We start from the raw sequence: 16,997 nt of genomic DNA on the forward strand, positions 1-16,997 counted from the left end.
GAGAGTTGTGTTGCATAAAGGAATTTTTTTTTGACACCATACCCCTGGAAATCTTAGGCCGGTTCAAATTAACCCGACTGTTTCTGCTGAAGGAGTTAAGTATGTCAGATGAGGGGGAGAGGGGCGCCGGTATGTTACCATTCAGGCGAAAGTTCCCAGAAAATTATTTCTTACCTTCCAAATAACATAGATAATACTTTTAAAATTATCAAGTTCAACGTTTTGAAATACAGGTCAATCCGTTTTGAGACTTTGCGTTGAAAAGAAAGTTTTGGGCATCTAAGTCTAAGGGTTGAGCGCACCCACTGAAAAAGCGCGTCATTTTGAAATACTGGGATTTAAGCGCCATTTGGCTTTCCGAGCGATTACAGCGCTATGCTTCCGCTGCGGTAGAACTTCGAACAATAAGAATCTGCAAATTTGCAACAATGCAATAATTTTTGTTGGTCGTAAATTTACCACAACAAGTCCAGTGTTTACCTTCCAAGTTAGACTTTTTTCTTGTCTGTCAATCGTTTAGTTCTTTCTCCACCAATCTAAAGTAACTCTTTCCTTGCACTTCAATTCGGAAACTCTGTGTGGTCCATTTTTCATTACTTTAGTTATGTTATGTTTTTAGCCAACTTGAGGAGTCTAGGTTAGTACCAGTTCTTTTCCATATTAATTATTTCAATTAACTCACAATGGTGCCCTCGTTTAGATATCTTAAGATGCACAATGCGTCTATGCTCCCTATGTTTATTTCTTCTCAAAAATAAATGTTCTCACTGAGGGCCATTAGTTTCATTGAGTCTCCAGTTCTCCATTGTCAGAACCTTCTACCAGCCGCCGCAGAATTTTGGCTCTTACTTACACCCCTCCTTACTTTCTCTAGTATCAAACAGATCCGTGAGGCAGCATTTTACTTACATCCAAGGTTTTTGCATCATTAATGTAAGTGTATTGCTATCGGGCAATTTTCATCTAACAATGACAATTAGCAAACGTAAGTAAGTAGGTTTGCTTCATAACATCAGCACTTAAACCTACAATTGATGGTACCTAAGCTTTGAATTTTGTACTCTGAAGCTCTCTAGGTTGGCACAGCTTGTTTCAAGCAAGTTTCGTCTGGAGCAAGAACAGAAATTATGAATAGATGGTTGGAATGGGAATTTTTTTCGGCAGTACTGTAGCTTTGAACAAGGTAGGTAAATAGTCTGACATAGCGTCGTACTCCCTATGCAGATAGTGTGAATAGAAAATAATTGGTTCTTTTAAGGCATAGGTATGGGGGGGGGGGGGGTGTCGATACCTCGGTCATTATTGCTACCATCAATCTCAAGGGCTTCTTAAATTTTGTGAATCTCAGAGCGGTTCCCATCACATTAGAGTAAAGGTCAAGACATATTCTGAAAAAGTGAAGCAACAGTTCACAAACAAAATTGTCACAAGCATTTTAAAGCATTTTACGGGTGAACGGGCATCAACAGTGTAAGTCGGCGATCACATAACTTGGTTTGCGATGTCGCAGACTTCCTGTCATACTTAAGTTTTTAAACAGAAAACTACTCAACAGCAATTCTTTAAAACTGCCATGATTTTTCTTCTCTGTGCGAAGAAAATTCTGAAAAAACTTCAAGGAATGATGTCAATTTCTTCTCCTTTAAAAAAATAACCTAGAGGTGGAGATTTTCAGACACCGCAAACGAGGTTTGTGATTGCGGACTTACGTCGTCAATATACATATCTCATCCTGGCATGTAGGGAAATTTCTGATTACAGCAATGTTATCAAGGTAAATCAGTAATTTTTTCCAGTGCCATGTTGGTATGATTGAAGAGAAATTTGCTGTGTGCTTTGGAAGTCCTGCTGTTCCAAAAGAATGGTTTTTCATGATACTTCAACATGCACTTTTTAAAGACTACACTCAGCTATAATCAACAATCCAAGACAAGAATGAAATTCAAACTGATAGCGGCTCAGTGACACTGATAACTTTGTCTCAAGTTTTATCTGATTCAAGATGTTTATTTTTCAGGTTGTGGTAGAGGTTGTATGGTGTATGCCTGTGACAGTGAAGAGCTCCTTACAACTATGTCTCAAGAGCCTGTGATTCTCAATGTCTATGACATGGTGAGTTCTCATTGTTTAGACTGAAAAATTGGAGTAGGCTATGGAAACTTGTATCTTGCTGCAGTAATTAAAAATCTCTGAATCATTGTTCTTAATCCTAGAGTACACCACCAGACATTTTTGCACAAAATTTACAACAATTATACTTCAAAGGTCAAAGAAAAAATTTATGAAACGTGCACTGCATGAAATGAATTTGCCAATTTGGACTAGCAAAAAGTAAATAGGTATTGATCATCTTCCAAAATAGTGAAATGTTACCAGCTATCGGCAAGGTAACAAATTGAGCCTTGTGAATTTTTGGTTCTACCGCAGGCTGATAGTTGAAGTTATAGACAAAACAACAGACAAAGAAGAAGAAGGGTCTGATAGGTTATAACGGGTGCAGTTGCAATGAACAAATGAGTCAAGTAATTGACTAACTAACATCAATCCAGCAGAGATTTTATTGTTAGTCTACCATTTTCCCCCTTCGTGTATAACAACTGTTTCATCAAATAGGATCACACCATTTTCCATTCGTTTTTTTTGTCCAAAGCTTTTGCTACTGACTGTAGAGTTCTGGCCCCTTAAACAAAAAAAACCTGAAGACTTTCAGTGCTGAATTTAAAATTTTGGTACTTCTGTTCAGATTAAATGGAGAATTAGCAAGTAAATTTTTTATTGCTTCATCTGAAAGTGCTTAAAGAGCTGATTTCACAGTATTTTTTACAATTTTTTTCTGATACCTAAAGGAAATGTTATTAAAATGGATTTACAAGTGAGAAAATGCACCGCCTAGTGACGTCATCTGGCGGCATTTCCCATTTAAACATGTATTTTAGCTCCAGATTAGATCATTTTGTCATATCTTCTCCATTAATTATTCAATTTATGGACCAAGGGTATCCTCGTGTTCAGTTTACTCAACAGTTTCCACTTAAACACGAAACTCATCAAATTTCAGACACCTGCGAATTCTCTATTATTCACTTCAAAACCTTGAGGGGGGGGGGGGGGTGTAAAAACTGCACCGCACTTCAATTTCATGTCTAATCCAAAGGGAGTTTTTCAAGTTTAAGTACAAGTTAATGTTATTAAACCTTAGATAATTTGCATATTTATTGGTGACTTGACTAGGGTATTCTTGTTGAAGATGTGCACTAGTTTGCTGAGTTTGATTTGTTGTTCAACCACAACAAATAAAAAAAATCCAATGGCATTGAATGGTTAATTTAATTCTAACGAAGCAACTCATCTGCAAACTGTACCCACTGAATCACTATTTATTACCTACCTGATTATTTATTTATCTGAATGGCAAAGTAAACAGCTGTCATGGTGTTTTTTTTTTTCACAGTATTGGTTCAACCAGTACACGACACCAGTTGGATTAGGAGTCTTCCACTCAGGAGTTGAAATCTATGGGCAAGGTAAGAAACTGTGTGCCATTTTTTTTTTTTTTTTTTTTTTTTTTTTTTTTTTTTTTTTCAAAAAATCTTCACTCATCAAATCATGTGTCCTCTCTGTGGGATATACAATGTAATTTGAGGTAACAAGATCTTAAAAAGTTAGGAAATTTTGCTTCAAGGCACAGAATTTTCATTTCACATGAAACTTTTCAAACACTTCAATTGCTTTCATTTGCCCAATTAGAAGAGTTCAAATTTTGCCCCAGATGTGTTCTATTAAAAGCACTTTTAGGCCCAAAATCCCTAAAAAGTCAGAGAAGAAGTAAGTAAAAAAAGTAAGAAGTAGAGAAAGGTGTAGAACAATCACCCCTGTTCTTTTGAATACATATCCAATGTGTAAAGTGTGATAAGATACACGCAGGCTTTCAGGCTTTGACTCATGTCTTCTATTCATTGCATCTCTGCCCTTTACCAAAATATTAATGTTTTTCAGAGTACGCGTATGGTGGACATCCTTACCCTTTTACCGGAGTTTTCAATATTAATCCAAGAGACTGCAATGAGTTGGGAGAACAGTTCAGATTTAAGTGAGTATGAAATCTCCTTCCCTGGTAATAAACGTTATTCGAGGCCTCCAATTTTAGCTCCTCATATTCTATCCTTACGTCACACAGTGCGGCACTCCGTGGACAAAAATCGAAAAAGTCGTCAAATTTTTTTTTTGGAAAATGCACAATTTTTCTTGATATTCATGGTGAGGAACGTTTTTCTGACAAGGAATGATAGTTTATTTGTGATTTTCATTCGTAGATCACCATGGATAAGCGGTAAAGTTGAAGGAAAAATCTCGGGAATGAATTTCCCCATTGAAAACATATGGGGAAAAGACTAAAAACTTAAAAAGACTTTTCTCGAGAAATACTCAAAATACTCCTGGACGTTAACATTTTCTTATTCCTTATGTATCCTACTTTGATCGTGCCAAAGGGTTTTCCTATGTTGCTGCTTATAATTTTTTTATAAGAAGTTAAAGTTTGGGTATTTGACGGTGTTTTTACATTGCTAACATAGGGCTGATTCGAGGTTGCCAACTTTAGATGGACTTTTCTCGAGAAATACTCAAAATACTCCTGGACGTTAACATTTTCTTATTCCTTAGGTATCATACTTTGATTGTGCCAAAGGATTTTCCTATGTTGCTGCTTATAATTTTTTTATAAGAACTTTAAATTTGAGTAATAAGTGCATACGGGGATTTTACATGGGTAGCATAGGGCTTGTTCGAGGTTGCCAACTTCAAATGGACTTTTCTCGAGAAATACTCAAAATACTCCTGGACGTTAACATTTTCTTATTCCTTAGGTATCATACTTTGATCGTGCCAAAGGATTTTCCTATGTTGCTGCTAATAATTTTTTTATAAGAACTTTAAATTTGAGTAATAAGTGCATACGTGGATTTTACATGGGTAGCATAGGGCTTATTCGAGGTTGCCAACTTCAAATGGACTTTTCTCGAGAAATACGCAAAATATCCTGAGATATTAGCATTTTCTTATTCCTTATATGTCCTAGAATGACTGTGCCAAAGGATTTTCCTATGTTGCTGCTACTTTCTTTGTTATTTGAAGTTAAGTGTTATGTTTTCAACCTAAAATGCATCAATTTTTGAAGGCGGCAACATAGTATGGGTTTTCCCATGCGGGAATTCCCAAATCCCGCTGAACAGCGTTCATGGTAAACAAAACAAAACAAATCTTGTGTCTTGTGTCTCGCTTATCACTAGATACAATCGTATTTAGCTCAAATCATGTGCATGTGCCGAAGTAAATTCTCTCAGATTTAGCGAGAAAATTGTGATCTATTTCGTTCAGTTAACCGGAGGTGAAACATAGAATAGCTATCACTAGAAATGTGAGTCTTGGGTGCTAATAAGTACTTGGAGATTTGTGGATTTCGTTGTCCATTCTTAACCATGGTAACAAATATTTACACCTTCTTATTTCAAATGTATTAAGCTTTCAGCCGAAGTGCGGATTTCTACCTTTACCCGGCAGAATGTATGATTTTCAATGTTCTCACTCTCAGTGAATTGAATGACCTGATATCTCAGGCCCCAAACGTTTTCTTCCCATAATTGAATGAAGTAAGGTTTCTCTATTGTTCAGGTAAAGTCTGCCTTTACAATTTACCTCCCTTCAGCAAGTGAAATTTCTTGATTAGTGAGTATTGACTGTTACGCTGAGGTCAGATAGTGCGGTACGCCAAAAGCATAACCTCTAATTCTCATGAAAGCAAGATCCATTGCTCAATTCAATAGTAGCTGTATAATTATTTAAACAAATGGCATGATCACATATTGTGCTTCAGCTTTGTTTAAAAATTTAGCAGTGATAATTCATCTATACCTACTTATCGTCACATTGAATACTGTGCGCGTTAATCAAGTCATGTTCGGTGCTTACCATCCTATACAGTTCTCAATCGTTCCTTAGTTTTTGAAGCTCATACAAGGCTGTGCTCTTTGAATGGGAGAATCAGTGGTGTTTTCAATCATTATGAGAATGAGTGAAATACTCCTGAATGTGGTGTGTGACTAAATACTTACTCTTGAGTATTTTTCCTTCTGGTTTGTCCTTAGGACACTTGCGTGGTGAGTTTCATTTTCTTTCTACTCAATAGAAAATTTATTTCCTCCTTTATATTTGAGCAAATCAGGGCCTGCATTTCGTTTCATTCAGGACCCTTAATTAGGAAGTTAGGTGTTAAAATGCTTAGCTCCCAATTTCTGCATTCTTAAAATTACCATTACTCATTTCCTGCATTTTCATAACACGATGCCAACCATTATCAGTCTAGTCATGGATATATTCTCCTTGATGATTTGAGAAGGATTCTGTTTTAATATGTCATGCCAAGATTTGACCTGTATCATGTTAAAAGTCATTTGCGCTGCAGCACAAATCCTATGATGTCATAATTTCTCATGTAGAATCAGCATTGCCCAAAGCGCAGAATGCTTAAGCGCATGCGCAGAGGTTCAGAAAGTGCCTCCCTGATGCTACATCACTAATTAATGGATTTAATTACCTACTCCTGCCACTGACTATACTTTGGCGTCAAATTAAGGGAAATATATTTCAGGCTGTTATTATAGGCTGCATTCATTTGGCCAAAAACAACTGTTTTGGGAGACGGCATGTGTGCTCGTCACTTGGTTTGCAGTGTTCTTCATACAAGTCAGTGATAATTAGTGTGCTTTTGATTCATTTTAATGAATCATGCAGGTATGTGTATTTAGAAATCTGTAGAGGAACCAACTGTGCATTTGCTCATTCTATTGTAAAGATCAAGAAGGTATCTTTGGTGCATGGAATTATCATCCCTACAAAAATAAAAAAGAAATATTTAGTTATTTCTCACCCAACTTCAGGTTTCTTCATGAAGAATGGACAAACTGAAATCTTGTGGCTCATAATACTTACCTCATCCGTATTATTCAAATTTTCCGTTAATGAGGAGGTTTCTTTTTTTTTTTTTTTTTTTTTCCATTTTTTTTTTTTCATACTGCTTTTAAAGCCATAACTTAAGTCCTAGAGAATTTTAGGTTCTACCTAGAATTGGATTCTACGGAAGAAATTACATAAGAATGGATACTTCAAGGACCTGCATCCATACAAATCAAATTTTGTATTTTTGAGAGGATCATTTTGAGGTTTTTTGGCATCCATCTTGTATTTGAAGCCAAAATTTCAGGCCTAGAGAATTTTAAGTTGCAAAATTGGATTCTATGTGAGAAATTACATAAGAATTGATACCTCAAAGACCTGCATCCGTACAATTCAAATTTTGCATTATTAAGAGGATCACTTTTAGCTTATTTGGCAGCCATCTTGCTTTGGAGCCAAAATTTCAGTCTTAGAGAATTTTTGGCTTCAGAATCGGATTTTACGGGAGAATTTACATAAGAATTAATATCTAAAAGACCTACATCCGAGCAATTCAAATTTTGTATTATTGAGAGGATTATTTTGAGGTTTTTTGGCAGCCATCTTGTTTTTGAAGCCAAAATTTCAGTTCTAGGGAATTTTAGGTTGTAGAATTGGATTCTACGGGAAAAATTACATATGGATTGACACCTCAAAGACCTGCATCCGTACAATTCAAATTTTGCATTATTGAGAGGATCATTTTGAGGTTTTTTCGGCAGCCATCTTGTTTTTGGGGCCAAAATTCCAATCATAGAGAATTTTTGGCTTCAGAATCGGATTCTACGGCAAAAATTACTTCAGAATCAGCATCTTCTTGGGCCAATAATCCTTTTTTCATCGTTGTAACGATTTTTGTCCACATCGTCCATAAGCATGCCGCACTGTGCGTCAGGAGCTTAGGCAACATCTTATTTTTTTTTTTTTTTTTTTTTTTTTTTTTTTTTTTTTTTTTTTTTTTTTTTTTTTTTTTTTTTATGAGAAATTTGTTTAAGAGTAGGAGTTTAAATATAAATGTATTTTGATTTCCTTTACACTGATATGTTTCTCATTTCAGGCTGTCTGTTGAACATAGTTTGGTGATTAACATCAAAAGGGGGCTACGCCTCCTCCACCCATTTATTTCAAAAACCCCTTTGGAGGTTCACCTCAACCTCTCTTAGTATACGTGTCAATTTTCTTCATCCATTCGTTTCTAAATCAGAGACTGAACCTGCTCCAAATTTAAATTTTTAGGCTTTACTTTGACAAACCTCCAACTCCTTGGAAAATGATCCCAACTGAATTCAGAGAGCATCGTTAAATAATTGAAATTGATTTGATCTTGAATGATTCTATAGTATTAATATTAATCCTAAGTCTGATTGCTTTTTTGTTTTTCAGGGAAAGTGTCGTTGTCGGTCACACCGACTTCACCGAAGCAGACGTAAAGCGAATAATTTACGAACTGGGCAAAGAGTATCGTGGTGATCGATACCATGTCATGAACAAAAACTGTAACAATTTCTCCTCAGATTTAGTGCAAGTAAGTACTATTTCACTCTTATATGAACTTGACAAATACCAGTGCTCTTACTGTGGGTAACAGTGGAAGACAGAAAGAAAAGAAAAGGAAAGCAAGGCAACTCTTTCACTCATTTTTATTTTTTCAATAGATCACACTATGGCAGTGTTATCAAGACTTTTGAGGAATTCTTGGGGTGGCAGAACTAATGAGTGCTGTCATTTAAATGGAGGGAAGAATCCCAGGCTAGAATTTCTTATGATCAGTTATGAGCACATCTGCAATTCATGTTATTATTTTTTCTAATATCTGCATTGTATCTATGTGCATTATCTGAAATCAAGAAATGGCAAGAGGAGAAAAGACCAAAAAACAAACGTTTCCTTGCCCTGCTTTGATATTATTTGTGTACAGGCTGCTGTAAATTTTGATTTTGATGGGCCTTAGAACTTAAAAAATTTTGCCTCTGATGAAAGGTTCTAAAATTGAATCAAATTTGTAGAGAGAAATTTTAGCTCAATTGCTGCTATCCTTAACATTATTCAACAAAAACTGGCACAATATATCCGCCTGTTTCAGCTAGTGTCCTCTGTTCCATTTGTCACCATTCTGTTAATCTGCAATGTGAATATACCATCTGAGAATGAGCCTATCCTTTACCATGTTTTGTAATGATTGATGGGTGAAATAGTAATGTCTAGGTTCTTATTCTGTTCTAGTGTGTAAGAAGGATAATCAATAACAACCAATTACAGAACCAATTTTTGTTTGTTTTTGTCACAGATTCTTTGCGGTCAAGACATACCATCATGGGTGAATCGCTTGGCATACTTTAGTACATGGGTTCCATTTCTTCAGCGATGTCTACCTGGGGAGTGGCTAACTCCGTGCGTTCTACAAAATTCCATTTCTCAACAGCGCCAATCTAGTAACAATTCTTCACCATCAAATTCCCTCTCCTAACATCTTGTACCGTCCTGCTCCTAATTGTGGAGGATTGCCCGATCGGTAACGCTGATTTTTGTTAGTAGGTGTATTGCGTGTAAAATTTTGTACAGGATTATGTTGACTGATTTTTATTATTAATTATTATTATTACGGACGTTTGGCGATCAAGTACGTCTAAAACATGAAAAATAATTTATGAAGTCATCAGAGGTTCAGATTTTTTTTATTTTCTTCCTTTTGCCAGAAGATTGAGTTTTCACAAGTTTACATCTTATTATGGAAACAGCATCTCAAAATATTGTTTTTGAGGATGACATGATTGCTTAAGAATGAGGATCTTTTTCTCATGATTTATGGACCTCTTTCCCCTTAATTTTACAGTCGCACGACTCCTGGGCCTCTTGATCAGTTGAAAAGCATCACACTTTTTGGACTAATCAAGGGGCATGATTTTTTACCATTTCTTTGGAAATCTCTCATTGGTTGAGCTTTTGACCAATCATAAGCCAGTGTATTTTGTTGTAACTTAGAATTCTTACTATTGGTGAAGTTTCCTTGCTTACGCTTATGCTCCTCCGTAATTGAATAGCGGCGTATAAAAACTGCTCTTGTCCATTTTTCTTTCTAATTCCGAGAAAAGCTCCTAAAAATGCTTATATCTTTTGATTATAGGATCAAAAATTGTATAAAGGCCAATTATTACAGGATTGGAATTGTAGGAAAGGATCTCTAAATGTTTTCTAGCTATGAAAGTGTAATTAAAAACAAAGGACACCGGACATTAGTGGTTTTCACATGATATTTAAAAATCTCCAAGTTTTAAAATTGTTTGACTTCTTCAAAATTCATCCAAAAGAGATTGAAATGTAAGAATATTATTCAAGTAAAGTTGATAAAACTAAAACCCTGCACAATTGTGGCAGTTAAAAGAAGTTCCTTGATGGAGGTACCAAGAATAACTTGGACATCAGCGGTTTTCGCCCAATTCATGTGTAGTCAGTTTGAAGAATCGAAGACGCAGATTATTGAGTACAAAGTTACTCAAAAATTAACATAAAGCAAAGTATAAAGTATCCATGATTCTAAGTTGATATTTATTCTTCAGATTATTTTAATCTAATCTTACACCACTAAAGACAGACGTAAATTAGCGGTTTTTGGACAGCTTTCAGAATTGGCAAATGGGGCATGGTTTTTCTCCTCCAATAGGGGTTAAAACCCAAAAAATAGATATTTTTATCACATTAGCGAATGCCTTTAACCTTGAAAAGTATCAGAAACTAAAAATTCCAAAATTGAAAAAATGAATTCCAGCAGTTTTTGAACAACTATGTTCCATTAATTGATACTTCACCAATCATGATACACTTTTATTTTATTTAAATTATTACTTAATACATTGAGAAACATGAAAATTCTACATGTTGTTGTCCTTACCTCAAAAGTATTTTCAGTGATAGGATCAGTCCCCCCCCCCCACCTTCCCATCTTTGCACTGTAATAATCAACGAAGCAGCTTTTGTCAAAATTATCTGTCCCCATGTTCTTGTCTATGATGCTCTTTCTACTTTCATGAAAGTCTATCATGTCCAAAAATTAGTTTATTCAAGATTGGATCCCATATTGATTCTTTGCTGAAAAAAATTAACTAAAAAGGCTCTGGCAAAGAAGTTGAATTCCAAAACTTTCTTGTAACATTAGAAGTACCTCTGGTTTTTCTAGTTACCAAGTGACTGAGAGACTTTTTGCCAATGGTGCTTGATTGCATGTTAAATTCAAAGGTGATTATGCAAACAAACAATTTGATCCTCACCCCCCCCCCCCCCCCCCCACGTATTACACATTTCGCACCGAATTCTGAACAACTAAGAAGGGGAAGACTTGCAGGGAACATGTTTTGATTTTAGCCTCCTTATTCTTGATTGCTTGGAAACTGCAGTGCATGTACCAAGGTTGCTTTTCTCTCTTTGATAGGATCTAAAATGCGGTTTTTTTCAGTTTTATCCTTGAAATTCATATGTGGCTATCTTCGTAAATTATGTTACTTCCTCTCTCCATCAAAACGTGGTTGTAAAATGTCCTGTCTGAAAATAATTGATATTATTTGAAAAATTAGCCTGTGAAAACTCTCTATTCCTGCACCATTTGACGTTCAGAGTAATCTTTGAGTGACTTTTTTTCAAAGCATCTTAAGGGCCTTGTGCAAAGAAATGAAAATAGAGGATCTCTATCAAGACCCTTTTCCGTTCTTTCTATTCAGAAATATATTCTAATCATCATATAGTATACTCTATTTAGTGTAAAAAAAGTTCTATTGAATAGGGAGCTGACATAGGTAGTTGGTCATCAAAATTTATTGAAATGTTAATTACAAGGTACAGAACCATTCATAGTTCAAGGAAAATCTAGTCAAGTGATGAGAAAGCCACCTACCGTTTTAATACTACCTGGTATTCTTTTATTAAAAAATTCTTTTGGATGTTATGTAAAATGACTAAATCAGAGTCCCAGGAAATGCCTTTAAACGAACCGGCGAAACTGTAAAAATACTTTGTTCTGACCCTTTTTCTCATTTCTTGTTGACGATGACGCATTGAAATCAAGTCTTTTATTTTTTTAAACCATAAATTTCCTTGGGAATGAAACATCTGAAAATTTGGTATGATAACCTGAACTGCTGCTTTGTAGTCCCTTCTCTATCCTCCTGCTTGAGTTTCTGAATGTTCTAAATCTATGTTCTTAATAAGTCATCTATCAAGGAACCTGAAAAAAAAAAAAATTCGAGGAAACATTTTATACCTATTGGAATTCTCAAGAACAAGCAAGGAACATGCATTTACAACTGAAAGTTTCCTGCATTTGTTTATTTTCAAAAGCAACAAGAAATAAAGCCATAAGTAAAAACTACATATGTGCGAAAATTATTGATACAAGATGTCGCTCTTTCAATTTTCAACTAAATTGCAACTGTTAGCTTGTATTGGGGCAAATCTACCAAATTCCAAAGGAAGGTTTGATTGAAGGAGTAATATTACAACTTTGTGTGAGAATAATTTCATGTTGAAAACAGTTTTATGTTGCAAAAAATGGTATTTACTTACCCAAAAGAAATACTATTTAAGCAATTTTATTACTAATAAAAATGCCTAATTTAAAACTGTAGAAAAAGCATGTTTTGCAATGCTAGGCATTTTTGTCAATTACGTAATTGATCAATTTTTCGACAAGAAGTTTAATCGTCAAACTGCATCCAACTTAGATAATTATGTAGTTTAATTTGAAATTTTCACCATTAGGATAAAGGTGAATGGACGTTTCTACGAATGCATATACCTCCTCGAGGAAAGCTTCTAAGATGACTGAATAAGTAGGTATAAAAAATGAACTCCGTTATAATACTCTGGTGTGCCTTGAGTGTTCCTGAAAAAAAAAAAAAGGTCATTTGTCCTGAACTATATTCTCAGTTTTCTAAACGCCAAATATGTTTACTTGCTCAGGCTTACTTGGATGTTTAGAATTATTGTGAAATCAGCATTTTAGTCTTACAACATTTTTGTGTCTATGCATTTTACTTAGGTGCAATAGTAGTTTAGGACAGGAAATTTAGATTTTTTTCTCAAATTCAATGAATTATGCAGATCCCCCCCCCCCTCTCCCTCTCTCTTCAGCAGATCTCATTATGTTTCAGTTTTTTTCTCCTGTAATAATCTTCGAGTGTGGCCAATTCCATTTTCATCTCGCTTATAATTCAAGTACTTTTCCATTGTGTTATATAGATAATGTTTTTTCCAGTCCCCTCTTTGCTCAACTTTCTTCCTTCTTAACTTAATCACAATTGGTTTTTATTTTATTATCATTATTATTTTCATCTTCAAAAAGTAACAGCTTTAAGGACATGAGGCTTATAGTTGTACGGTTTCCCTTATTGTGTGGCATGGCAGATTTTCAACACGAAAACTTTGAACGCCGAAAATTTGAAGAATGAAACCAATCTAGGCTGAGTGAGGGAACAAAAATAACCAAGATTAGTAGTTCCAACTCTGGCGATTAGCACAAGCACACACTAATTTTTAATTGCATAAAAAAAGAAGAAAAAAATTGGTCGAAAATTGAGTTGCTTTTAGCAAAACATAACATTTGGTTCTCATATTTAGTCTCTTTTGGGCTTACATCTGAATAATTTCTGAATAGTTTTAATGATAAAGACTTTTGCCACTTCTACAAGCGGATCTTAAGAACCACAGGTAGCATAAGCTCTCCGGTAGCTTCAATCCAGGAATATTGCAACTTTGCAATGTTTTAACTTTAAAGTGGTGCATTCAGTTCAAATTGAATGAAGATAAACACGCAAGTTTTCCTCGTAGATGTACTTAAGAGAGATCCTTACAATTGTGAATATGTTGAGTTTGATAACTGTGTATTTAAGATCACCAATGGAAAAGTATAAGTAAGCGCCGAAAAGCATTAATCGCCTAGCCCTTTAGTCTTAGCTTCAGTCAGACAATTTAACCTATTGATTGTTCTCAAGCTACCCATTCAAATATAAACTCTACCAGCAATTTAAAAACATAATTATAATCTGTTATTTTATGAAATGTTTATTGCTCTCTTTGTCATTTGTTCTCTAAGTCTTTAACATGCATTTTATTGCTGATGGGTGTTTCTGATTTCCTGCTCCTTACATTTTAGCAGTATTTTAATATTTTTTATGTTTTTTCAATGTTGTTTTATACTTAAAATTTGTTACTTGATCCTTTGACAACATACTTATGGCTCTTTACTTTAAAAATATTTTAGAAGTTAATATTGTTTGAAATTTTACGTTCCTCCCTGTTTGTTTCAAAACTTGCATTTGTGTTTTTGGGACAGGGTGTTAGTTAGCCCAAACAATCAAAATTGAAATTCTCACCATCATTACCCTAATAAATATATCTTCATAATAACTCTGAAACTTTTCAATTACAGACTTGCAATTGCTGTTTAACTTCACAGCAACGAATTCCAAGGAAAACAATATCACAGTCTATCTTTGAAGTTGAATCAAACCTAGGTCTGACACAGGGCTTTAAGTCAGACGTAGGTCTATCAATTCATCATTCAAACCTGAATTTGACCAGTATCTCATTAGTCTTATCCAGGTTTAACAAACTAGTCACCAGACAGTGTAGAAGTGACAAAACTTGAGAATGCAGGCAGATTTGAGTCTGACTTGCCATGAGTTGTATGTTTTCTGCCATCTTCAAGTCATCGTCTAGTATTCCAGTAGATACTCTCTTTATTTCAACTGAATCCGTCATTGTTTTTTCCATTTTGGATCATTCAATCGTGAAACATAAATCAAGTATTATGACACTTTTATCCATTATTTTGTTGATTGTACATATAGATCCCCGACCCAAAAAATTTCTCGATAGTGATATAATTATTTAAGGTTTTTGAAAGAGGCGAGGGTGAATGTTGAAGGCCAAACTACACTGCAATCAGCGGCATGGCATACTTTGCAATGGATCAATTGATTTGCCCTTGATCCCCATGTATAAAAAAAATCAATTATCAGGGTGCTCAATGAACACCTTAATAATCGATTTTTTTTTTTTAAAGATAGATTTGATTAAAGTGAGAAACTATCGATAGCCGGTGATTTATGCTTTGCCTCTGATTGGAATAAATCATCGAAAAGGGAGAGGCCATGAGAGAATATTCAAGTTGAGTTTCTCCTCCACAAATATTGAATCGCAAAAGCTTTCTCAATATTTAAGAAAATGATAACAAATCGTCCCACTTCATCTCGCCCAAGCCTTTTTCTGTTGGGTAAAATTTTTTTTTTTGAAGGCTCATCTTTTACTTTATTTATTTTTTGTATTGACAAAATTACTGAGTGCTTCCCTCTCTCAAAGTCAATCACACTTCTCAAGCACAATAACTGTTGTGATGGTAATGTAATTTCCCAAGTACCTATCTCTCTTTTTTTTCTACAATTATTAATTATGTATTATTGATCTATTATCTCTTGAAACTCTATTTTCTTCCATTTCTAGTTCTCATCCTCCAAGAATGTAAAAGTAGGAAAGTAAAGACATTCAAAAACTACAATCAGCATTTTAAATTCACCAATTTTTCTACCTCGGTGCTTCATTTCTCCCTAAGAAAGTAGCTTACATAGTGTCATGTTTAGTATATTTTCTTCTCATTGGAAAGTTTTCTTCTAATAACAAATCTCTCGTTTATTTGATGAGAACCCACAACAACTTATGATACTTCCATGAAGTACGCAAATCCTTAACTTAACATCATGATATCATTTACTTGTTTCTAAAAACTTCTGCAAAAAAACTTTAAGTTATACTCAGGGTCTTCAAACAATTTGTTATCTCACTATGAGCCTTCTCTCCAATTAAAATTTATAGAATGCATTGTTGGTTGCTGTAATATTGTGTTTCCATGTCTAGTGCAAATTCTGTTGTAAAAAGCTGAAATCCAACCCACATTAGTGATTGTTTAACTGTGCCGCAACTCAAATGATGTATGAGTGAAATAAATAATCAGGGATCACAGTCGCATTGTTTTGCTGATTTTGCAGTGAATTTCATGTCATTTTGCTAGATATCTAGTATCATTTATTTGAAGTTATTATCAATAAAATTATTTTAATCATCATTAACGTTTTTATGGAAATTCTGCCTATGATAAAATTCATGACAATACACACAATTTTTTAATATATTTGAAATCAGGCACTTGGTTTCACTTTGTTTTGGTCCATTTATTGAAGAGAAAGAGCTAGTTTACATTCAGCAAATAGAATTCCATCCAATGGAAATCTACAACAAAACAATATTCAAGAAAATGACAGCTATCTAAAAGTGCACCAAGATGAAACCGTAACATATTCAGCATGTCTTTAGTTCATTGGCCGTTCAAGTATTACGTGAGGCCTTTTAGCCGAATTTTTAACCCCCCCCCCTTCCTTTGTAAGGAACTTGCACGGCAACCAGCGTGCAAGAAGGCTATTTCAATTGCAATCGTCCGTCGCATTTCTAAGGCGCAATGATACAACTATTTGAACTCTCCGGAATGCGTGAGGTATCACGCCGCATTTGAAGGCGTTTTCAAATCAGCCAAGTTCCGATACCCGGATTATCGTTTTGCATAGTTCATATTCTTTTGTTATATTCCGCGCCACTTGTTTATTTTTAATTCTCGTAGAAAAACCACCCATTTGTAAATACAATTCTAGCTGAAGCGCACTTCAGCTATGCATTCACCACTGCAAAAATTTCAGAAGAAATCGACAAGCCCAGCGTGCATGAAGGCAGGCCCGCCGCAAGGGGGGATACTGGGTCCCTGGTACCGGGGCCCCGGAGGGGGCCCGTGTTACCCGTTAAAAACCACTACGAATTCACATGCAACCCTTCTTTCGTAAGAAAAAGTGAAAAATTTACCCTAAAAATTTCGCAAAAGGTGAATAGATTTTCAGAAACAAGCTGGGGCACTGTAGAATTCTTCTTAAATTTTCAAAGAAGTATACTTCTTGGAAAACTTCTATATCTACTTT

General features: G+C 35.0%; 1 protein-coding gene across 2 annotated transcripts; it reads left to right on the plus strand.

The window, feature by feature from the left end:
• Positions 1-206: 206 nt before the first annotated feature.
• Positions 207-16,099, plus strand: LOC109041215 (deubiquitinase DESI2). Of its 2 annotated transcripts, none has more exons than XM_019057474.2 (6): positions 207-637; positions 2,018-2,112; positions 3,452-3,524; positions 3,997-4,090; positions 8,374-8,515; positions 9,278-16,099. In XM_019057474.2, exons 1-6 carry the CDS (start codon positions 610-612, stop codon positions 9,455-9,457), a joined length of 612 nt encoding a protein of 203 aa, XP_018913019.1. In that variant the 5' UTR covers positions 207-609; the 3' UTR covers positions 9,458-16,099. The 2 variants fall into 2 exon arrangements, with proteins under 2 accessions (XP_018913019.1, XP_018913020.1); XM_019057475.2 differs by lacking the exon at positions 207-637 and adding an exon at positions 695-933.
• Positions 16,100-16,997: the final 898 nt, after the last annotated feature.

This window comes from Bemisia tabaci, chromosome 1 (genome assembly GCF_918797505.1).
Source record: "Bemisia tabaci chromosome 1, PGI_BMITA_v3".
Classification (NCBI taxonomy): domain Eukaryota; kingdom Metazoa; phylum Arthropoda; class Insecta; order Hemiptera; family Aleyrodidae; genus Bemisia; species Bemisia tabaci.

Excerpts from the sequence above, each read along its gene's own strand:
- LOC109041215 (XM_019057474.2), top strand. The coding sequence starts at position 610 with ATGTTTTTAGCCAACTTGAGGAGTCTAG. Across the intron at positions 2,113-3,451 it reads TTCTCAATGTCTATGACATG|TATTGGTTCAACCAGTACAC; the intron begins GTGAGTTCTCAT and ends TTTTTTTCACAG. Across the intron at positions 3,525-3,996 it reads AGTTGAAATCTATGGGCAAG|AGTACGCGTATGGTGGACAT; the intron begins GTAAGAAACTGT and ends AATGTTTTTCAG.